Genomic DNA, 23726 nt, shown 5'->3' with positions numbered 1-23726 from the left:
AACGGTTCAGTGCTCACAACCGCAACAATACTGCTGCACTCTCTCCCTCTACCATCCAGCCATCCAGAAACAACTCATTCACCATTCATGCATTTCTATCAAAGCACATCAAGTAAGAAATTCACATTTAAAAATTCAATCTGCATGTTATGTGCACCTAAATGGTAAATTGCGGATGACACCATCTAATAAATATCCTAAAAACAGATTAAGCCACTTACCATCACTATGATAACATATTACGTAACATCCTAAAAGCAGACCCATTCCTGTACTCAAGACTCAAACTGTGGACAGCATGTAAGGATTATGGAAAGGATAGTACAATATTGTTCCGAAAGAGAAATTGGGACCAATAAAGGACATGTTTCTATAGTAGGGAGAAGATAGGCTCTCTGACAGCCACCATACAATTCCCGTGGGGGGGTGAATGAGCCCACTTCCCACAAAATAAAGGTGGAAATTGAGCTGCACTTTACCTCCTGCCGAAAGGTATGACCATATTAGAAACATATTTCGACCAAATCACATTACAAAACATATATACATTTATCATTAGTTAATGTATATATGTTAGACAAAATACAGTTAGACAAAATACAGAAATGTGCAATCAAAGCAGCAAGATTTGTGATCAGTTACCAAGAAAACAGACCAACCAGTGGAGCAAACAAAACTGTCAATTAGGGCTGTCCTGACAAAAAAAAAAACCTTGGTCGACCGAGAGTAATCGGTCCTTTCGACCAATCAATTGGTCAAAAATTTGAAACTGATAATTTTCCATATTTTGACACACCCAATGTTTGAATAAAATCAACATGTAGGCTACTGAGCTTGTCTGATGCTTTAAGCACTGATCTAAAATGAAGACATTTCTAAAGAGTGAGCCAGAGATCAATATAGCCTAACCAGAAGAAAAAAGAAAAGAAAAAAATCCTGACTCCCCACTGCTGCTGGCCTTCGCAGATCCTGTGTTACGCTCCTGAAGTTGCCAGTAATAGGCTACAGCACCGGTCAGCAACCTTTTCCACTTGGAGTGCCAAGTTATCAGACCATTTCTACTGATCTGCGCGCCAGTTATGATTTTCACATGCACATTTTTTTGGAACAGTTTAATTTAATTTATAGTAAAGTCTTCATATCTCAGAATCAGTGTCAGGTGGTTAATCAAAATTCTAAATGAAAATACAAATATAAAAACGTATTGCTATTGCAAAGGTTAAAGATAAAAAAGGTTAAATAAATAAAAAATTGCCAATATGAAAAAACTGCCTACGTAAAGCCAACAAATAAAAACATTGCAGCCTGCAGGTAGAAAATATCCTGGCTACACATGGCCTGTCTGCTGGGAACTTGAAACATTGTATCAACTATTGTATTAGCTTGAAGCTTGTGCTAGCAAACTTGCTACATTGTATAAAATATTCTGAGTTTCCAGTGCCAATGAGCTCTGAACAGACAGGCTATTTTGCACAACGGCTAAGTAATCAGGCAGGCCCACTTTAAGAAGTTTCCACTGGATCAGAGCATTACTTTTTTTCCCCTTTCATGCCGAGGTGTAATCAAAAAGAGAGAGCAGGAAAGATTTTTAAATTAAGCTACGTTGAGGAACTATTGACATTCTCCAAGGATTTAAAAGACAAAGAAAAACATTACTTGAGAAGCTCCACAGTGATGTTGAGTTATCATCAGATCCCCAAATGGGCACACTTACAGGCCTACACTTGCCCTACTTTTACATGCGTAATCAGGTCCGTGTCCTTACTCAAAATTGATAGGGGCGCTCCAAACAAAAGACAATTAATTGATAACTGGTAAATGGAATAAAATATACCAAAACCAGCGTAGCAGGTTGTGCTCTCTGCAAACAATGTGTCCACTCCTACAACGGCATCAATTAGACTAATAATAATAAATTGAATGCATTAACAGAAATTACAGTAACTAAATCATCATTGCAGGTGAGAAATGGTAATTAACAGTAAATGTACTACTGGTGATACTAGTGTGCCACCCCCACGGTCTCCACAATGGATTAGTCCACTCAGACAGGCATGAATCAGACATGTCTCGTGCGATATTTTTTTTGTTTTATCTATTTTAAACTGCACGAATAAAAATCTTGGTCGACCAACAGCCTATCGACCAAACAATCAACCAGTGGACTAAATGGGGTCAGCCCTATGCTAAATACAACCAATAGATCCGTTTCCTTATCTTCATACAATAACTATTTACACATTGTTACCAACACATAGCTGATAATATAACATTTGAAATGTCTTTATCCTTTTGAAACAATGGGTGTTTCTCAAAAATGCTTACTACTGTGCTTCGAGCATGCAAATTGGATTACGATAGGGTCTGAGTACGAGTCCAAACCAAAGTACGCAAAACAGAGCATGAGGGCATTTCTCGAATGCGTACTCCGTTTGTACATATTTTGATTCATGCATTGATGCAAGCCTCAGTGGAAAGTATGTAAAGAAATGACGCACCCATGTAAGAAAAAAATTATGCAACATTTCTTGAAATCAGTGTCAGACATTTGAGCTGAAGCTAGAGAAAATTCACTGACTTTAGAATGAAATGTTGCCTATTCACATCTCATATGTTGTTACCTGACTACAATATTTTATCTTGATACATGAATAAATACATGTTGTGTTAATTTTGTAATGTTTACCTGCCTGCGTACTGTGGATAGCAAGCCGATAAGTCAATAGGGCTAACTGGATAGCTACTAGTACTGTTAGCTAGCAAGATAGCCACAAAGAATTGTTACTTAGCTATCCACATCTTGTTTTGTCTGTTGTTGCCATTGTCCTGGCTGGAAGAAGGGTCAGTAAATGGAGAGGTGAAGCGTGAGGTAACACAGTAGGGAGAGTACGAGTGCATCTCAAATGTATTGTTTTACGCGTTCTCCACACTCTCGTCCTCAAGAGAACGTGGTTGAGGAATGCACTCGGAGCATGAGTGTGTGGTGCACGGCAGTGTGCATATTGAGAAACACTCCTTTACGATTACAATAAAGCCCACATCAATTTAATTGAGAGTGCACAGACAGATTAATGGTAATGGTTAATGGTAATCCCATTTCCACTACTACTATTAATACCTTATTGCTGTTGGTCCCACCATTTTTTCAATGCAAGTAATTTAACTTGCCATGTCAATAAATTCTACTGAATTGAGAGAGAACTTTGAGGTCACGTTGCATGATGGTCGTCTCATTATACACATTTGAAAAGCCCTCCCCATTACTGTTCAGCAAAACAACTGTACTTTGGGGAATTGGACACTGACTAAAATACCCATTTAAAAAAACAAAGTCTCATGGAATCAAAGGCTTACTCAATCCTGAAATGTTCATCCCCAACTATAACATCTTCCGAAAAGAAAGAACTGTCAAAAGGGGCGGAGTTGCAATCTACTGCAGAGGTAGCCTTCAGAGTTGTCATACTTTCCATGTCTGTGCCCAAACAATTCACGTTCATTTCACGCTTCTACGTTTAAAAATTCACCTTTCCAGAAACAAGTCTCTCATCTTTGCCGCTTGTTATAGAGCCCCTTCAGCCCCCAGCTGTGCCCTGGACACCATATTTGAATTGATTGCCCCTCATCTATCTTAGGGGTTCGTACCATTAGGTGACCTAAACTGGGATATGCTTAAAACCCTGGCCGTCCTACATTAAGCTAGATGCCCTCAATCTCACTCAAATTATTAAGGAACCTACCAGGTACAATCAGTAACCATGGGCACCCTCTTAGATATCATCCTGACCAAGTCGCCCTCTAAATATACCTCTGCCGTCTACAACCAGGATATCAGCAATCACTGCCTGCATGCGTAATGGGACTGCATTCAAACGACCACCCCTCATCACTGTCAAACGCTCCCTAAAACATTTCAGCGAGCAGGCCTTTCTAATAAACCTGGTCCGGGTATCCTGGAAGGATATTGACCTCATTCTGTCAGTAGAGGATGCCTGGTTGCTCTTTAAAAAGTGCTTTCCTCGCCATCTTAAATAAGCATGCCCTATTCAAAAAATGTAGAACTAAGAACAGACATAGCCCTTGGTTCACCCCAGACTTGACTGCCCTTGAACAGCACAAAACCAGCCTATGGCGTTCCGCATTAGCATTGAATAGCCAGCGCTATGCAACTTATTAGGGAAGTCAAGAACCAATATACTCAGTCAGTTAGGAAAGCCAAGGCTAGCTTTTTCAAACAGAACTTTGCAAAAATGCTTTGGGACACTAAAGTCCATGGAGAATAAGTGCACCTCCTCCCAGCTGCCCACTGCACTGAGGCTAGGAAACACTGTCACCACCGATAAATCTACAACAACTTCAATAAGCATTTTCCACCTGGCTACTCCTACCAACAGTTCAGCACCTCCTGCAGCAACTTTCCCAAGCCCCACCTCCCCTAAGCAATCTGGTTTCCGAGCTGGTCATGGGTGCACCTCAGCCATGCTCAAGGTCCTAAACGATATCATAACCGCCACCGATAAAAGACAGTACTGAACAGCCGTATTCATCGACCTGGCCAAGGCTTTCAACTCTGTCAATCACAGTGTTCTTATCGGCAGTCTCAACAGCCTTGGTTTCTCTAATGACTGCCTCGTCTGGTTCACCAACTACTTCTCAGATAGAGTTCAGTGTGTCAAATCGGAGTGCCTGTGGTCTGGACCTCTGGCAGTCCCTATGGGGGTGCCACAGGGTTCAATTCTCGGGCCGAATTTTCTCTCTCTCAAACACACACACACACACACAGTCGTTGCTGCTGGTGATTCTCTGATCCACCTCTACGCAGACGACACCATTCTGTATAAATCTGGCCCATCTTTGGACACTTAACAAACCTCCAAACGAGCTTCAATTACATAGAACAATCCGTCCTTGGCCTCCAACTGCTTCAAAATGCATGCTCTTCAACAACCACAACCGCCCGCCCGACTAGCATCACTACTCTGGACGGTTCTGACTTAGAATAGGTGGACAACTACAAATACCTAGGTGTCTGGTTAGACTGTAAACTCTCCTTCCAGACTCACATTAAGCATCTCCAATCCAAATTTAAACCTAGAATTGGCTTCCTATTTTGCAACAAAGCCTCCTTCACTCATGCTGCCAAACATACCTTCGTAAAACTGACTATCCTATTGATCCTTGACTACTACGATGTCATTTACAAAATAGCCTCCAACACTGTACTCAGCAAACTGGATGTAGTCTATCACTGGTCACCATAGCAACACCCACCTATAGCACATGCTCCAGCAGGCATATTTCACTGGTCATCCCCAAAGCAAACACCTCTCCTTCCAGTTCTCTGCTGCCAATGACTGGAACGAAGTGAGAAAAAAAAAAAGAAAAAAAAAAGTTTTGCTGAAACCTTATATCTCCCTCACTAACTTTAAGCATCAGCTGTCAAAGCAGCTTACCGATCGATCACTGTACATCTACACAGCCAATCTGTAAATAGCACACCCAACTACCTCACCCCCATACTGTTATTTATCCTCTTGCACCCCTGTATATCTGCACATCTATCACTCCAGTGTTAATGCTACATCTTTTATTATTTCACCACTATGGCCTATTTATTGCCTTACCTCCCTACTCTTCTACATTTGCACACACTGTACATTCTCAACTGGCCTACCTGGTTATTAGGTGAAATAAAATAAATTACTCAAGTCATTATTGAAAACAGAAAAACTTGAACAGCAGTTTCAGGGCTGCATGTGCATGAAGACAGCACTGTAGCTGCTATTTAAAGAACGGGTGATTAAGACAAGCCAGACCTGATCTCTTTTTGTGGGATTAAGTTTCCAAAATTGTGCAAATAAAATACTAGAACCTGAATCAACACAGCCTTGCCCTCAAGTGCTTTCGTGGTTCTTAGTAGCCAAACTTGCCAGTTACATTTTGCCAATGCATTCGTTTTTTATTAGACATCAAATTGGATCGTTTTAGACTAGCTTCCATCGTTATATGGGGGAATCCCACAATCAGACTACGAACCGCATTCTAACAGCTAATGAGGTGTGAGGGACCAAATTGACCAACCAGTCAAGCTAACGACAGAGCGTGTGACAGTTTGGACTAACCTGATAATTCCCAAATTAGCTAACCTTTGCCACTAAACAGCTGGCTAACATTATAGCTAGCAACACACCATGTAAAAAGAGGTTCGGTTCTCTTTACAACATGGCTTGGTAGCTAGCTAACTGGCTAATTAACGATATGGAAGACGAATGCTAGCTGTCAAAGTTGCTCAGTTATCAATGGTGCTAGTAAGCTAACGTTAGCTGGATAGCTAGCTGTCAAGTTCGAGAGTTATAGCTAGCTAACGTAGCTAAAATGATGAGCCATGCTATCATGTTAGTTAATTGGCAACGAGCTACCTGGATCGTTACTAATGGTGCCCCCATAGGCTCCGTCCCAGCAAAAAGATAACTGACAAGAGGCCCTGATTTCTGAACTCAATCCCAGAACTTCAGTGCAGCTCACTTCCCCATGAAAGTCGTCCATTTCACGGGCCTCAGTTCAACTTCCATTCCCATGTTCTTACAGCTCACTTACCCTGGGTATATATGGTCGTTGCCTTTGTCCAGGGAAGTGTTGAAGTAACTGCCCACTCCTCTTCCACCTGATCTTCAACAAGAAAGTCCCTCAGGTTCCTATTCTCTTGGCGTTTGTCCTAGATTAGACCCGTTGTGCCCTCACTGATGTGCCCGTGGCGTCCCTCTTCGGCTTCTCCGCCTTTTCCCTTTCTCTCGAAAACCAGCATCCGGGACTCTGTCGTATACAACACAAAAAATACCCGGAACTACTTCCAACACAATTCAAGAACGATGCAGATTGCAAACTGCACTGGCTGTATTACTGCACTCTACGATGTACACAGCCACAAAAAACTAGTCCCCTCCCTGCCGTCTCTCTCCCTCTGCCTCTGCTACAACTACTTAATAAAACGACAACAATAATAGTAATAAAACAAAACATATTTACTCAGAATCGTTATAACAAAAAAATAAAAAAATACAATGAATGTGTTTTTAGCTATTAATAATCTTACTACAGGAGTTATGACAGTACTACTAAAGGTAATATTTAATTGCAAGAATGTATTAATTTGACTACTATCCTTGACTTCAGATTATACTGTTGTTAGCATCATCTAGTCTTCTACACGGAGCACTATCTTAGTAATGTTCATGTTAGAGACGTATTGACATTTTTGGTTAATTCATACTTTGCTGGAATCAAACATGTCTGATCACTATTAGTACAATATATACAGTGTTTCAGCTTCCTCATACAGTTTTCAGTTGGAAAACAGAGCCTCCAGTGGGTACTCATTGAAAATGCTTCACTTGAGCTGCAAACAGGTTGCCAATCATATTTCCCATCACAAATATGTGATGGGAATAAGCAAATGATCTACAATTACATTGTGTGTTGAATAGCCAAATACGGAGACATAGATACCACGCTGTCAATACAGTAGCTGGTCACTGTGTTATTGTGCAGTTGCCATTTGTATCACTTCAGGTTAATGTGTAGACTCTTTGTATATAATCAGACTAAATCAAATAACATTTTATTTGTCACATGCGCCGAATACAACAGGTGGAGACTTTACGATGCTTACTACCGAGCCCTTTCCCAACAATGTAGTGTTAAGTAAGAAAAATGTGCAAAAAAAATGAAAAGGGAATAGTAACACAAAATAACAATAATGAGACTATACACACAAGGAGTACCGGTACCTTGTCAATGCGCAGTGGTAGGAGGTATTTGAGGTAATTTAGGTATTATGTACACTATCATTCAATAGTTTGGCTTGGGGGTAGCTGTTTAGAAGCCTCTTGGACCTACACTACCGTTCAAAAGTTTAGGGTCACTTAGAAATGTCCTTGTTTATTAAAGAAAAACACATATTTTGTTCTTTAAAATAACATCAAATTGATCAGAAATACAGTGTAGACATTGTTAATGTCGTAAATGACTATTGTAGCTGGAAACTGCAGATTTTTTATGGAATATCTACATAGGCGTACAGAGGCCCATTATCAGCAACCATCACTCCTGTGTTCCAATGGAACGTTGTGTTAGCTAATCGAAGTTGATCAAGGCTAATTGATCATTAGAAAACCATTTTGCAATTATGTTAGCACAGCTGAAACCTGTTGTTCTGATTAAAGAAGCAATAAAACTGTCCTTCTTTAGACTAGTTGAGTATATGGAGCATCAGCATTTGTGGATTTGAGTACAAGCTCAAAATGGCCAGAAACAAACAAATAACTATCTTCTGAAACTCATCAGTCTATTCTTGTTCTGAGAAATGAAGGCTATTCCATGAGAGACATTGCCACGAAACTGAATATCGTGTACAAAGCTGTGTACTACTCCCGTCACAGAACAGTGCAAACTGGCTCTAACAAGAATAGAAAGAGGAGTGGGAGGCCCCGGTGCACAACTGAGCAAGAGGACAAGTACATTGAGTGTCTAGTTTGAGAAACAGACACCTCACAAGTCCTCAACTGGCAGCTTCATGAAATAGTACCCGCAAAACACCAGTCTCAATGTCAACAGTGAAGAGGTGACTCCGGGATGCTGGCCTTCTAGGCAGAGTTCCTCTGTCCAGTGTCTGTGTTCTTTCACCCATCTTAATATTTTATTTTTATTGGCCAGTCTGAGATATGGATTTGTCTTTGCAACTCTGCCTAGAAGGCCAGCATCCCAGAGTCGCCTCTTCACTGTTGAAGTTGAGACAACTGTTTTGTGGGTACTATTTAATGAAACAATTTAAATTAGCCTTTAAAATGATAAACTTGGATTAGTTAACACTCCATTGGAACACAGGAGTGATAGTTGCTAATAATGGGCCTATGTAGATATTCCATAAAAAAATGTGCCATTTCCAGCTACAATAGTAATTTACAACATTAACAATATCTACACTGTATTTATGATCAATTTGATGTTATTTTAAATGGGGAAAAAAGAAAAGAAAAAAAAGAAATGTCTAAGTGACCACAAACTTTTGAACAGTAGTGTACATGTAGCTAGGGGCAAAAGTGACTAGAAAATCAGGATAGATCATAAGCAGAGTATCGGCAGCGTTTGTGAAGAGGGTGTGTGTGTGTGTGTGTGTGTGTGTGTTGGAATGTCAGTGTTGTATGTGTGAGTGTGTGGGTAGAGTCCAGTGAGTGTGCATAAAGCCGGTGCAAGAGACTCAGTCCAAATAAAAAGGGGTCAATGCAAATAGTCTGGGTAGCCATTTGCTTAACTGTTCAGCAGTCTTATGGCTTGGGAGTAAACGCTGTTCAAGTGCCTTTTGGTCCTAGACATGGCGCTCCGGTACCGCTCGCTGTGCGGTAGCAGAGACAAAGGACGTGTGGTTGGAAACTTTGACCATTTTTAGGGCCTTCCTCTGACACGGCCTGGTATAGAGGTCTTGGATGGCAGGGAGCTCGGCCCCAGTGATGTACTGGGCTGTACGCACTACCCTCTGTATCGCCTTACGATGCCAAGAAGTTGCCATACCAAACAGTGATGTAGCCCGTCAAGAAGCTCTCAATGGTGCAGCTGTTTGAACCTTCTGAGGGCCCATGCCAATCACTACATTCTCTCAGGCCTTTGATTGAACTGTGCCCCTGTTCTCACCTGGGTTTGTGTGTGCTATATGAAAGAGAAGTACAGTCTCTGCCAAGAGATGTGGACTTGTAGGAAGTGCACTTGTCCTGTCGCTGGTTGAAGCCTAGCTCCAGCAGTTCCCCCTCAATCACTTCATTTCTGGCAGTGGTGGGGTGATTCTGCAGTCTCTCAGGCTTTTGTCTGATGTTTGCCTTACTGGTGTTGTCTTCTACTGAGGCTTACTATGGCCTGTGCCAAAAGGTCTGGACCTTAATGGCACAGGGGGACGTTTGCTTGCCCTGTCGGTACAGTATCTAGACAAAGATAGCTCAATCACTGCATAGGTTATTATTATATCTGCCAAAATTGTTTAAGTGTGATAACTGACACACAATGTATAGGCTAGCAACAACATTGATTTCTAAGGAAAAGTCTTCTGACAATTCAACTTCCACGACGATAGGTGGCGACATAGTTCTGAGTTGTTTAAATTGCAATGGAATAGATAATAGAAGACGTCACGCCAGACAACATCAGGAAGTCGACCACTACTTCTCAATCATCAGTGACTTTCTCTCGGTGTCTTTAAAAGTAAGTAATATTTCTATGAAGAAGATTCATTGAAATATTAAGCTAATTCACTGACAACTGCAACACGAGCCGAATGATCTTAAGTGCGTTCCCCATGCCAATGAACATCCTAGTAACAACGAATGTGAACCGCATTCCAGTGCACAATTTGCATGGCTAACGTTAGCAGCTGTAAAGTGTAGTTTGAAGTTGTAGCTAGTAGACAAAAGTGAGTCAAAAGTTTAAGGGTCACAATTATCCTATTCCTACCAGAACGTTTAAAAGTAACCCTGAAAACAATGTCTCCGCTCCTCCCACACCTTACTCCGACATTTGTCCCACAAATTACACACTATGCGTAAGTTTGACATACTTTTCCATGTCATTTTTGTTTTGTAGATTTGTCTCCCTGGCTTGACCAGGCATTGCAGAACCCTGGACCCTCACTGTAGATGGGAAGCTGTCTGACGAGGTTTCCCTTCCATGTAGAGGAAGTCAAAAGGTAGATGGCAGCTTTGGTGCTGATCACCTCAGGTCCCCCTGGAGTCTTGCACCATTCGCTTCCTGGATAGGGTAGCCTAGTGGTTAGAGCGTTGGACTAGTAACCGCAAGGTTGCAAGTTCAAACCCCCGAGCTGACAATGTACAAATCTGTCGTTCTGCCCCTGAACAGGCAGTGAACCCACTGTTCCTAGGCCGTCATTGAAAATAAGAATTTGTTCATAACTGACTTGCCTAGTTAAATAAAAAAACTTCAGCCATGGCCAGCACGGAGCCTCTTCGGCAGAGTACTTACTAGAGTCCGCTGTGATCTTCCTGCACAGACACCGCTCCTTATATCCCTTCACTCTGGGATTAATCTGCCGGACAGCCTGCTGCTGGACAATAGAGAGGAGGGTTCTGGCTGTGGCCAAATCATGGTCAACCAGCAGGCACTTCCCAACATTGGCAAAGTCCTGATGCATTACCAGGCGGTAAAAGAGGCACGGCTTCTTCTGCCTGTGGAGTTCCTGCACCACCTCAAAGCTGCAGCACAGGCACTCAGACCCATAGGTAGGTACTGACACTCAACTAGAAGTAGTAGCAGGGCTTATCGGGGTGTACAGTACATGCATGTGCTGGTATATTAAACATGCACTCGATGTTCACTCCCCTCTCAGGGTCCAGGGCCATGTTTTATTTGGCTGCAGCAGTGTCAGATTTTTACATTCCAGCATCAGAAATGGCAGAGCACAAAATCCAGTCCTCCAATGGACCACTTCAGGTGAGTAAAGAAAGCCATCAAATACAAAAGCACATGCTCATTATCATTGATCCACTGTAAGCCAAGCCTCTTCTGTCCTATAGATCAGTATGAAGATGGTCGCCGCTGGTGGACTGGGCTCCACAGGCATTTGGGATTTCCTTCAAGCTGGAGATGGACCCGTCCATCCTGCTGGACAGAGCTCGGCGGGCACTGGACAACAGGCTGTGGTGGCCAGCGTACTGGACACCAGACGAGGTTATGTAGTGGTGGTGACCCCTTACACTCAGGCCAAGCTAGTACTTACGGATGAGGAAGCAAGCAGAGATGTGGAGATCGAGGACAGTATTGTCAGTAACCTGACCAGAGCTCACGGCCAAATCATAACCCAACAAGACTGAGACCCCAGAGGTGTTTTCATTAGTTGCAATGGAAACTTCACTCCAAACAGAAAACGTTATGCAACAAAAACAAGTTACAACTGGACAAATTCATGGACGTCCCTCCCCGTTTGATATGTTTGCTTCCTATAGTAAGATCGCTTCTCACAGAATCTGACTAATGAATACACTCCAGTAAACTGTGCTGCTTACTGGGAGGGCTGGCTTTGGTGGTCCGATGAAACACTAACGTGACGTACAAGTCCCCGGGGCAGGGCACTAGCTCTACTTTCTTCTGAAATCTTCATTCATGCTTGTCTAGTTTGGATCTTTATTTTATCTTGCAGGGCTTTCACTGTCCTAGATCTGACATTCATGTGCATGCATATGTAGGTTTCAGTACACACTCTGCCTTTAAAATCAAATATTTACATAGTCACAGAAAAACAATCCTTGATCACCTTAACTATCATACCATCTTATGTCACAAGGCAGATTACAACATATTGGTTGTGGAATGATAATGCCAACCAATGAATTGACTTAACCTCATAGCAGTTTGTCAGAGTAATATCACAGACAGAGTACATCAGTAAAGTAACAGACTCGGAACATTAAACCTTAAGTGTATGTTGGTATTTTATGTGCTGGACAAATCACAAATCTACTCCAGAGGAAACTGGCAACAGTCTTCCTTGTAGGCATGACACCCCATACAGCTAGCTATCAGTGATTGTGTCATTTACTTGCAAATGTGTGGAAACGGTTTGGTTGGTTATTTGAGTTTGACACTAAGTCCAGCACGAATACCAGACAGCTCTCCACTGTATCTGGTCTCCTCACAACAGACTTCACAAACCTGGAATACATTCAAGATTTGAATGTAGGTTTTTTCAAAAATACACTTGAATTCAATTTGATCCATAATTGACACTAGTTAAATTACACAAGTTGTCAATTTTGCTATCAAATACTGTATATTATATCAGCATACACACTACAAAGCAGGATCAAGGAGTTAGCCAGATAACTTGCCTCAATATTCTGAACTAATAAATAACTAAGCTTGAAATGGGCTATGGTCTAATTAACTCAACCTAAGTTTATTTTTCTAAATGATTCAGAAAATCAACAGTTATTTCTGGTTGTTAATCAGAGTAAGCTGGCTAACTCATTGGTTCTGCTTTGTAGTATACCCCTCAGAGGTCCTGAAAGATGTGCCTGCAGGAGGTGTAAGTAATGCCTGCAAAACACTTCTCATACATTGGATTTGTATACATTTTATACACTGCAACTTCAAGTTTCAAATGTAGTCTACAAACTGGTCCCTTTATGCGGATCTTGGCTCGTCTGAAATTCTCTGTTTGACTCTGGGATTGCGGTCAGTCTTCTTCCTCTTCGGTGTAAACCCTTGGTTCTTGGCCATTAGCGGAAAGGATCGAGCAGCATGTACAAATTAGACAAAAGGTTTAAACCGGGAAGGGAATACTCTAACATATAAAGTACTAGAATAATCTGATGAAGGTCATGATTTGAAGTACTGGGTGAAAATGTTTTAATATTGTGCTTTGTACAATGAGTATGGAAACAAGAGACATGGTAACAAGTAAATATTGTACATGAAGGCTAAGCTGTACAATAAATAATTACTGCTGTATACTTGTGTGTGTAACTAATTTCTAAATGTTTAAAGGACAATACTCAAGAGGGTGAGACACTACCTGGTGGGTAATGCATCTCTTGCTATCTGGATCCAACTCCACTTCATCTGCAACAAAGAAATAGACCTCCCATCAAGCCCTGCCCATCTCATTCCTACTCTGAACTTGAGTAAATGTACCTGGTAACACTCACCCTTCACCTCAGCCTGTAGGTCCTATTCAGTTTCAGCCTTTCCATTCCTCTGTAGAAGTGCAGGGCAGCCTCTTCATCCAAGTCAGAGTATGATGGTTCAGCCCCAGCCTCTTCAGACATCTGACAACATAGGGACCAATCCAGCTTATATGTAGACTCAGCAAACTTACATTGCCACGAGCAGCACTTCAGATATTGCGATGAGTGTGATATCCCTCTCACACAGTATCAGCGCATGGGTCTGCGTGGTAGCAATAGGACCAAAACAGCTGAGAAGTTTAGCCGCACGCTTCAATGCTTACTTTGTGCATCTTCATCATATTGCTGAGTATACCTTTAAAGGGATACTTTGGGATTTTGGCAATGAGACCATTTATCTACTTCCCCAGAGTCAAATTAAATCATAGATAGCATTTGTATGTCTCAGTGTACAGTATGAAGGAAGTTAGGTGGTTCCATGAGCCACTGCTAACAAGCATAAGCACAATGAAGTCCATGGGTATCTACTAGCACACTAACAGATACTCAGACTTCCAGTCATTGTGCGAACACTAGTTAGCAACTTCACTCAAACTGCACTCAGACACAAATGGTAAACATGAGTTCATCTGACTGAAGCAGATAAAGGGCCTCATTGCCAAAATCCTGAAGTATGCCAACATCACCCAATGGATCAACATCATACTCATTTCTCACCTTGTGGTTGGTGATCTGCTTGCTACTCCCTGGCTTCATAGCAGCCATCTCATTCTGGCCTGCAGAGAGCAACTGGCGCAGCTGTGGGGCAAGCAAAGCATCTACCTCACCCATGTCATTTATCAGCTGCAGGGACAGTCAGAGGACCCAATTATTATAGGACACAATCTGACTCATACTAACTATACGACAAGCACTGTATATGTTGACTACATTCCATGTATATACACTCAACTGCCAGTTTATTAGGTACACCACCCTGTTCACAAAAATGATTCGCTCCTCCAGACAGTTGAAAGACTGCTGGCCGTGGATTGCTTTACAAAGCAGGCAGACAGGCATCGAAGCATTCAGTTACTGTTCGAATGAACGTTAAAATGGGCAAAACGAGTGACAGAAGCAACTTTGAAAGTGGTATGATCGTCTGTATCTCAGAAACGGCCAGCCTTCGGGGGATTTTCACACACAACAGTGTCTAGGGTTTACAGAGAATGGTGCAGCAAACACAAAAACATCCGGCCAGTGGCAGTCGTGTGTGCGAAAACAGCTCGCTGATGAGAGGTCGAAGGAGAATGGCAAGAATCGTACAGGCTGGTGGCGGGAGTGTGGGAAATATTTTCCTGGCACACGTTAGGTCCCTTGATACCAATTGAACATGTTTCCATGCCCCTGAGAATTCAGGCTGTTCTGGAGGCACCGCTTGGTCCGACCCAGTACTAGATGGGTGTATCTAATAAACTGGCCACAGTATTTATATTTCAGTCTATTGCATTGCTTGTTCTGATATAATACGAATCTGGATTATGTGTATAGTTTTTTTTATTGCTAGGTATTCCTGTACTGTTGGAGCTAGAAACACTGCACCTGCAAATCTGTGTATGCGACCAAGAAACATAGATATAGGCCTGAACATTTTATCAATCATAAGCAAAATGACAATGCATCTACTCACATTCCTATAAATAAGCAGTCTTTCAATCACTGGGTTGTTGTGTGCGGGAATATGCTTTGCTTTCAGGATGAGGTAGAAACTGATGTTTGTGCAGTAACTCAGGAGAGAAACAACAATAAGTGAGTCCATTCTCAATGGCATTGTTTATGCAATTTATGTTACAAATCAAATATATACTTAATTTAGATAAAGCTGCTGTTTGGTCTTGAGGTAGTTGGCACCCTTTCCCGGTGGGATGCGTCCATCTTTGACCATTTCCAAAAGGGCCTGTAGCTCGTCGTTCAGCTCTGCCAAGTGCACAAAACACCATCGGCAAACAGTACGACATTACCACAACACCATTAGTAACTGTAACATCAACATACTGTAACTCTTGTTACAGGTTCAACAACATTGTGGTTTACACTGTGTTTCTTTTTCTGCCGAAAATACAGTAGTAGTGATGTTGTGTTTATCATACCTTGGACTTCAAGTCCTGAATGAGCTCCGATAGCTCTGGTGATTCCTTCCCCAGCAGCTAATTCTCTCCTTCTGGGACATCTGCTTCAGGTCCTTAACAATCCTCTCCCTCTCCACACCATTCTCCACAGCAAAGTCTTAGACAGACAGACAGAGATAGACAGACACTGAGGACAACAGTGAAATGCTGTTTCTTGCTTTGATAGAGCTAGAGGCTCAAGTATGTACAATTGAAGTCGGAGGTTTACATAGACTTAGGTTGGAGTCATTAAACCTTGTTTTTCAACCACTCCACAAATTTCTTGTTAACAAACTATAGGTTAGGCATGTCGGTTAGGACATCTACTTTGTGCATGACCCAAGTCATTTTTCCAACAATTGTTTACAGACAGATTATTTCACTGTATCACAATTCCAGTGGGTCAGAAGTTTACATACACTAAGTTGACTGTACCTTTAAACAGCTTGGAAAATTCCAGAAAATGTCATGGCTTTACAAGCTTCTGATAAATGATGTCAATTAGCCAGAGTCAATTGGAGGTATACCTGTGGATGTATTTCAAGGCCTACCTTCAAACTCAGTGCCTATTTGCTTGACATCATGGGAACATCAAAAGAAATCAGCCAAGACCTCCGAAAAATAAGTCTAGTTCATCCTTGGGAGCAATTTCCAAACACCTGAAGGTACCACGTTCATCTGTACAAACAATAGTACGCAAGTATAAACACGGGACCACGCAGCCGTCATACCGCTCAGGAAGGAGACGAATTCTGTCTCCTAGAGATGAACGTACTTTGATGCGAAAAATTTGAATCAATCCCAGAACAACAGCAAAGAACCCTGTGAAGATGCTGGAGGAAACAGGTACAAAAGTAGTTATATCCACAGTAAAATGAGTCCTATATCGACATAACCTGAAAGGCTGCTCAGGAAGGAAGAAGCCACTGCTCCAAAACCGCCATTTTAAAAAGCCAGACTACGGTTTGCAACTGCACATGGGGACAAAGATCGTACTTTTTGGAGAAATGTCCTCTGGTCTGATGAGACAAAAATACAACTGTTTTGCCATAATGACCATCGTTATGTTTAGAGGAAAAAGGGGGAGGCTTGCAAGCCGAAGAACACCATCCCAACCTTGAGGGAAGGGGGTGGCAGCATCATGTTGTGTGGGTGCTTTGCTGCAAGAGGGAATGGTGCACTTCACAAAATAGACGGCATCATGAAGAAAAATTATGTGGATATATTGAAGCATATCTCAAGACATCAGTTAAAGTTAAAGCTTGGTCGCAAATGGGTCTTCCAAATGGACATTGACCCCAAGCATACTTCCAAGGTTGTGGCAAAATGGCTCAAGGACAACAAAGTCAAGGTAACTGTAGTGGCAATCACAAAGCCCTAACCTGACTCAGTTACACCAGCTCTGTCAGAAGGAATGGGCCAAAATACACCCAAATTATTATGGGAAGCTTGTGGAAGGCAACCCGACATGTTTTACCCAAGTTAAACAATTTAAAGGCAATAATACCAAATACTAATTGAGTGTATGTAAACTTCTGACCCACTGGAAATGTGATGAAAGAAATAAAAGCTGAAATAAAATCACTCCACTATTATTCTGACATTTCACTTTGTTAAAATAAAGTGGTGATCTTAACTGACCTAAAACAGAGAATTTTTACTAGGATTAAATGTCAGGAATTGTGAAAAACTGAGTTTAAATGTATTGGTTAAGGTGTATGTAAACTTCAGACTTCAACTGTATACTTAATTGCTGATAATGTATACCTGAAGAAGGTTTAGATCATAGTCCTCCTCACTAAGATAGACAGCCAATTGTCTCTGAATATTCTTAGCTTCTTCATCCTCTGCCTCCACTTCTTGCTGAGATTTTCCCTCTGCAACAACAAAGTAGTTTCAAAGAAACAGCCTTCGTCTATGACCTCTATACCAGACTATGACCTCTATTCTCCAGACAGGTTCAAAATTCAACTCACTGGGAATCATAGTAGAATACAGGTAATGGTCTCAGTAGTATGAATTGACTAAATGGAAAATACTCACTTCCCACATAATCAGAAAACATCTTCTTCCTGTTTCCCCATGCCATGTCATTGGAGAGAAGACACCACATTTAAGATGTCAAGCAATGGACATTAGCCGGGGGAAATCTGTCATTTGGTCTGATTTTTGGTTCCAACCGCTGTGTCTTTGTGAGACGCAGAGTAGGTGAATGGATGATGTGGTTCCCACCTTGAAGCATGAAGAGGTGTGATGGTGTGGGGCTGCTTTGCTGGTGACAATGTTTGTGGTTTATTTAGATTTGAATGCACACTTAACCAGCATGGCTACCACAGCATTCTGCAGCGATACGCCATCCCATCTGGCTTGCGCTTAGTGGGACTGACCCAACACACCTCCAGGCTGTGTAAGAAGGAGAGTGCTGCATCAGATGACATGGCCTCCACAATCACCCGACCTCAACCCAATTGAGATGGTTTGGGATGAGTTGGACCGCAGAGTGAAGGAAAAGCAGCCAACAAGTTCTCAGCATATGTGGGAACTCATTCAAGACTGTTGAAAAAGCATTCCTGGTGAAGCTGGTTGAGAGAATGACAAGAGTGTGCAAAGCTGTCATCAAGGCAAAGGGTGGCTACTTTAAATAATCTAAAATATATTTTGATTTGTTTAACATGCCTTGTGTTATTTCATAAATGTTGATGTCATCACTATATCAATTATGATTGATGGACCACGTCAAATTGGCTAGCTAGCTAATAACAGATCACATCAATGGCTAGTTAACAATCAATCTTCCAGGGGATGAACTAGATGGCTATGTATTTGATTTACTTGCCATCTAGTGGTGATAACAGTAGTCCAACTGACAACTTTACCATGACGAAGACTTGAGATTAAAGCTTAATCTCTGATGAAGCATGCTTAATTTAATGACAGGTGACAAATATATAGGCTACCCTCACGTACAGTGGGGCAAAAAAGTATTTAGTCAGCCACCCATTGTGCAAGTTCTCCCACTTAAAAAGATGAGGCCTGTAATTTCCATCATAGGTTCACTTCAACTATGACAGACAAATTGAGAAAAAAAATTCCAGAAAATTCCATTGTAGGATTTTTAATGAATTTATTTGCAAATTATGGTGGAAAATAAGTATTTAGTCAATAACAAAAGTTTATTTTCCACCATAATTTGCAAATAAATTCATTAAAAATCCTACAATGGAATTTTCTGGATTTTTTTTTCTCAATTTGTCTGTCATAGTTGAAGTGAACCTATGATGGAAATTACAGGCCTCTCATCTTTTTAAGTGGGAGAACTTGCACAATTGGTGGCTGACTAAATACTTTTTTGCCCCACTGTATATGAAAATAAATGATCAATTGATGTTTACTGATCATGAAAAGCATGCAATTACTTGTTGTATAACTATGATGATAGCGCTAAATGGGGAATAATCAGAAATGTGTAGTTCTAACTATGCTCTTCAAGATGTGGTGATATAAAAACAAAATAGTTTACATTTATTTAACAATCCCTTGAAAACGGGACGTAGTTCTCAATGGTTTTAGCAGAGCTGGGGGACTCCTTGCCCCCTGGCAGCCAAATCCAACGCTCTGCACCGTATTGTGCCGTTTTGCTGCTAATGACTCATACTCTTTACTTGCAGTTGACTCACCTCTTCAACACCATCGTCCTGGTCACTGTCCATCTGAACACCACATGCCATGAGTTTCTATAGTGGCAAAGAGAAACAACAATAACACTCACTGAGTAGGGCTCAAAGATTTCAGCAAAGAAGTTTAACTATGCAAATAGACTCACCGAGATTTTGGCATCATGGGACTCAAACTTGTCCTTCATATACTGTGAGGACCTCTTGAAAAGATTGTAAATTGAGAGGAGATTGAATGGAAACTTGAAATTGGTCTAAAGCAGTGGTCACCAACCTTTTTTGAGTCAAGATCCCTTTCGCAGTCAAAAAGCAAGCTGAGATCTGCTGTTCACATTTTTTTTTTTAAATAGATGAAATGAATAAAACAGTTGTAGAAATAAGGTTTGTGCAGTAGGCCTAATAGCCTACATTTCCACAGCATATTGGCTATATGCCTATAACGCCAATATTGTTCTCAGACCATATTAGATTTCAAAACTCGAGCTTTGACTCCAGCAAAATAGATCAGTTGGTGGAGCAATTGCAAGGCACAGCTGAGCATAAATTGAAATAAGTTGCTTTTTTATTTTACTGGACTGATGCATCTGATGGTCATGGTGTTTTCAAGACAACTGGGAATCCCAGTTAAATAAATGCTGCCAAATCATGATGTCAGTAATTTTTTAAGTCTGAAAGTCTGAGCTCTAGAAAGAGGCCAGAGTTTCCACCTTCGAATTCCGTGTTGGATAACCATTTAAAACAATTTCTTGGTTGGATCTGGTTTTCTTCCCCAGAGTTCCCAGTTGCCTTGAACGCACTGAAGTCGAAAGTCTGAACGGAGAGAGCAGTAGAGGGTCCATCTCTCACTGTCCCTGCTCTATCATTCCTTTCATCCAGTGACACTGATGCCAAAACTTGAGTTGCACTGCACAAATTCATGTTGTTCTTATGACCTAAGATAGTGAAATATTCCTCAATATCAAATTTAGACATTCATTTTATTCATTTAGCAGACACTTATATATTAATCGACTTACAGTAGTGAGTTCATACAGTTTCTCATATTGGTCCCCTGTGGAAATCGAACCCGGTCGTTGCAAGCGCCATACTCTACCAACTGAGCCACACAGGATGAGATTCTAATAATAATAAAAACGAAGGACTATCTAATAGGGCATTTTGTGTTTTGTAAGTGTTCAATAAAAACAGTTAACAGTGTAGAATAAAAACTTAAGAAATGAACTCACTCGTAAAAACAGCAGCTCTTGGCTGTATTCTTTGACAGTCTCTCTGGTCATGGTTTTAAAAGTTGTGAAATCTCACCTGGTCTAGTATCAAACTTTTCTGTGGCGGATGTATTGGAAACTGTAGGAACGGTGACTTGAGCTATCCGATTGGCTAGCACAGTAGGCGAACTCGATTTAGCCACAGAGCTCTCCGCCCGCCTGCAGGCAGAATTAGTATTCTCAGACAAATTAAATGGTTTAAAATGGGAACACTTTGCCATACCCGGTGTGCAGGGCTTCTGAATCAAGTGCAGAAACCAACAGCGCAACACGAATAGCATACAAATACGCCTTTGGCTTTTCTACAGAAATGTTTGGTGATCGACTAGGAAAGCCTTGAAGATCGACCAGTTGATTGCGACGGACCGGTTGGTGACCACTGGTCTAAAGCAACAATGACACCTATCGGTCAAGTAAAGGACACACTCCACTCCATATAATCATTGTTGACAATCAACTTTGTGCAGATGTTGATGGCTATGATATGAATGTAATCATAATTCTGTTCACACAGGCATCTCCATTACATCTACAGATAACATATTGTATCTTATCTAGGACAGACATGTCTCCGTACGCTTCAGGGTCATATTTGTCATACTGTTCTGAGCGGAGCAAGAGCAAAAATCGTCACATTTTAGCCAGGTCAAACAATGCAATCCTTCCATCCGAGTTTAATCCACTCCGAATCAAATCACATTTTATTCTAATCAAATTGTATTGGTCGCACACACATAGAGCAGACGTTATTACGGGTGTAGCGAAATGCTTATATCCACATTAATACAAATGAAATTGTATTGGTCACATACACATGATTAGCAGATATTAATGCGAGTGTAGCGGACAAAATAGATCAGTTGGCAAAGCACTTGCAAGGCACAACTGAGAATAAATTGATCTAAACTAGAGCTACAATCCTGCCATTTCCTGTGGCAATTCAAAGGTAAAACGTTTAGCTACTATATCGACCTTGAGCTAAAGTTAACTGTTCATACAATTAAATCTAGCTAACGTACCTTAGTGCTCGAACCATGTTAAGTAGAACCTTTTAAATTGGTTTGAAATGTGCCGTTCCAAACGTGAATACACGCATAATATATCAATACACCTGGACCGGAAGTAAGGACCTGAAGTAAGGACAGGCATGTTCTCGATACCATTTGATAGGAAACACTTTGAAGTTTGTGGAAATGTGAAATTAATGTAGGAGAATATAACACATTAGATCAGTTAAAATATAATACAAACCAAAAAAATGTGTTTTCCATTTAATGTTTTTGTTCCAACATCTTTGAAATGCAAAAAAAAAGAGAAAGGCCATATATTGAGTTAGATTTTGTCCACAAGATGGCAGCAATGTGTCTGCACAGTTTCAGACTGACACGGGGAATAATTACATCGCAATATTTTGTAACAAGTTTTTTTATAGATTTTTTTATTTAACCTTTATTTAGCTAGGCAAGTCAGATAAGAACAAATTGTTATTTACAATGATGGCCTGCCCCGGCCAAACCCAGAGGACGCTGGGCCAATTGTGCGCTGCCCTATGGGAGTCTGCCAGGACTTTGCCCAAATGTGCCGAATTGGTTAATTTATACATTTTCAAGTACATAACTATAGAGAACATACAAAAATGCTATAGTAATGCAATTTTTTTTTTTAAATAAGAGCTTGTCAAGAAATGTCTTCTGTCGTGGGCACCTGGATGCCGCAACTATGTGTCTTCTGTCGTGGGCACCTGGATGCCGCAACTATGTGTCTTCTGTCGTGGGCACCTGGATGCCGCAACTATGTGTCTTCTGTCGTGGGCACCTGGATGCCGTTTTTCACCAACTCACTGACTGTAATGTACTTTTTTTTTATATGTACGACCCAATGACCAATACAGAGGACAATTTTGCACTTGCAATAAAATATAAATAACAATATATTACATTTAAAAAATGATTATGTTTCCTAACACCAAATACAATTAGAAGATAATGAATCTCTACGTGTGTATTGTTTTTAAATATACGCCATTCTGGAATACTTTTCAAATCAATAAATGCATTGAACAAAAAAACTCATGTTCTAAGTGCGTTTTGCATGATGAAAATACATTTCCACAATATTACTTTTTGTATGGGTGGGGGATTTATATACGTTATTAAAATATATAATCATATATTTTAAAATGTCTGTCACATTTATGGGTTTTAAATATATGATCATACCAGTTAATAGTTTGGACACAGCTACTCATTCAAGGGTTTTTCTTTATTTTTACTATTTTCTACATTATAGAATAATAGTGAAGACATCAACACTATGAAATAACACATATGGAATCATGTAGTAACCAAAAGTGTCAAACATATCCAAATATATTTGAGATTCTTCAAAGTATCCACCCTTTGCCTTGATGACAGCTTTGCACACTCTTGGCATTCACTCAACCAGCTTCATTCACCTGTAATGTATTTCAATTAACAAGTGTGCCTTGTTAAATGTTCATTTGTAAAATTTCTTTCCGTCTTAATGCTTTGAGCCAATGAGTTGTGTTGTGACAAGGTATGGGTGGTATACAGAAGATAGCCCTATTTGGTAAAATACCAAGTCAATATTATGGCAAGAACAGCTCAAATAAGCAGAGAAATGACAGACCATAAGAAATACCTTATTTACATAAGCATTTAGACCCTTCGCTATGAGACTCAAAATTGAGCTCAGGTGCATCCTGTTTCCATTGATCATCCTTGAGATGTTTTTAGTAAATACTTTCTTAACAGTTTTCTTAACTGCATTGTTGGTTAAGAGCTTGTAAGCATTTCAGTGTAAGGTCTACCTGTTGTATTCGTCGAGTGTGACAAATACAATTTGAGTAAAGGGTCTGAATTCTTATCTAAATTATATATTTCCATTTAATTTTTTTAATTTTTTTAATAAATTAGTAAACATTTTGGGGTATTGTGTCTA

General features: G+C 40.7%; 2 protein-coding genes and 1 pseudogene across 15 annotated transcripts in view; 1 reads left to right on the top strand and 2 right to left on the bottom strand.

The window, feature by feature from the left end:
• LOC115117564 (forkhead box protein J3-like) overlaps window positions 1-6808 on the bottom strand; it is a 197720-nt gene extending 190912 nt beyond the window's left edge. The window contains exon 1 of the mRNA XM_065001977.1: window positions 6595-6808. The gene's annotated coding sequence lies outside the window, so the exon portion shown is untranslated. The remainder of the gene's footprint in view (window positions 1-6594) is intronic.
• Window positions 6809-10973: 4165 nt separating this feature from the next.
• Window positions 10974-13503, top strand: LOC115142354 (phosphopantothenate--cysteine ligase-like; annotated as a pseudogene).
• On the bottom strand, window positions 12468-21911 carry LOC135560252 (something about silencing protein 10-like). 14 transcript variants are annotated; one of them, XM_065001962.1, is made up of 13 exons: window positions 21785-21911; window positions 20803-20924; window positions 20517-20618; window positions 19650-19703; window positions 19504-19560; window positions 17870-18405; window positions 17594-17703; window positions 15809-15944; window positions 15349-15635; window positions 14397-14522; window positions 13701-13820; window positions 13568-13614; window positions 12468-13263 (listed from the first exon to the last, which is right to left on the bottom strand). In XM_065001962.1, exons 9-11 carry the CDS (start codon window positions 15487-15489, stop codon window positions 13704-13706), a joined length of 384 nt encoding a protein of 127 aa, XP_064858034.1. In that variant the 5' UTR covers window positions 15490-15635; window positions 15809-15944; window positions 17594-17703; window positions 17870-18405; window positions 19504-19560; window positions 19650-19703; window positions 20517-20618; window positions 20803-20924; window positions 21785-21911; the 3' UTR covers window positions 12468-13263; window positions 13568-13614; window positions 13701-13703. The 14 variants fall into 14 exon arrangements, with proteins under 14 accessions (XP_064858034.1, XP_064858035.1, XP_064858039.1 ...); XM_065001963.1 differs by lacking the exon at window positions 20517-20618 and having other exon boundaries at window positions 17870-17898; window positions 18059-18405; XM_065001967.1 differs by lacking the exon at window positions 19650-19703.
• Window positions 21912-23726: the final 1815 nt, after the last annotated feature.

This window comes from Oncorhynchus nerka, linkage group LG15 (genome assembly GCF_034236695.1).
Source record: "Oncorhynchus nerka isolate Pitt River linkage group LG15, Oner_Uvic_2.0, whole genome shotgun sequence".
Classification (NCBI taxonomy): Eukaryota; Metazoa; Chordata; class Actinopteri; order Salmoniformes; family Salmonidae; genus Oncorhynchus; species Oncorhynchus nerka.
This window is presented reverse-complemented; position numbering and strand designations above follow the sequence as displayed.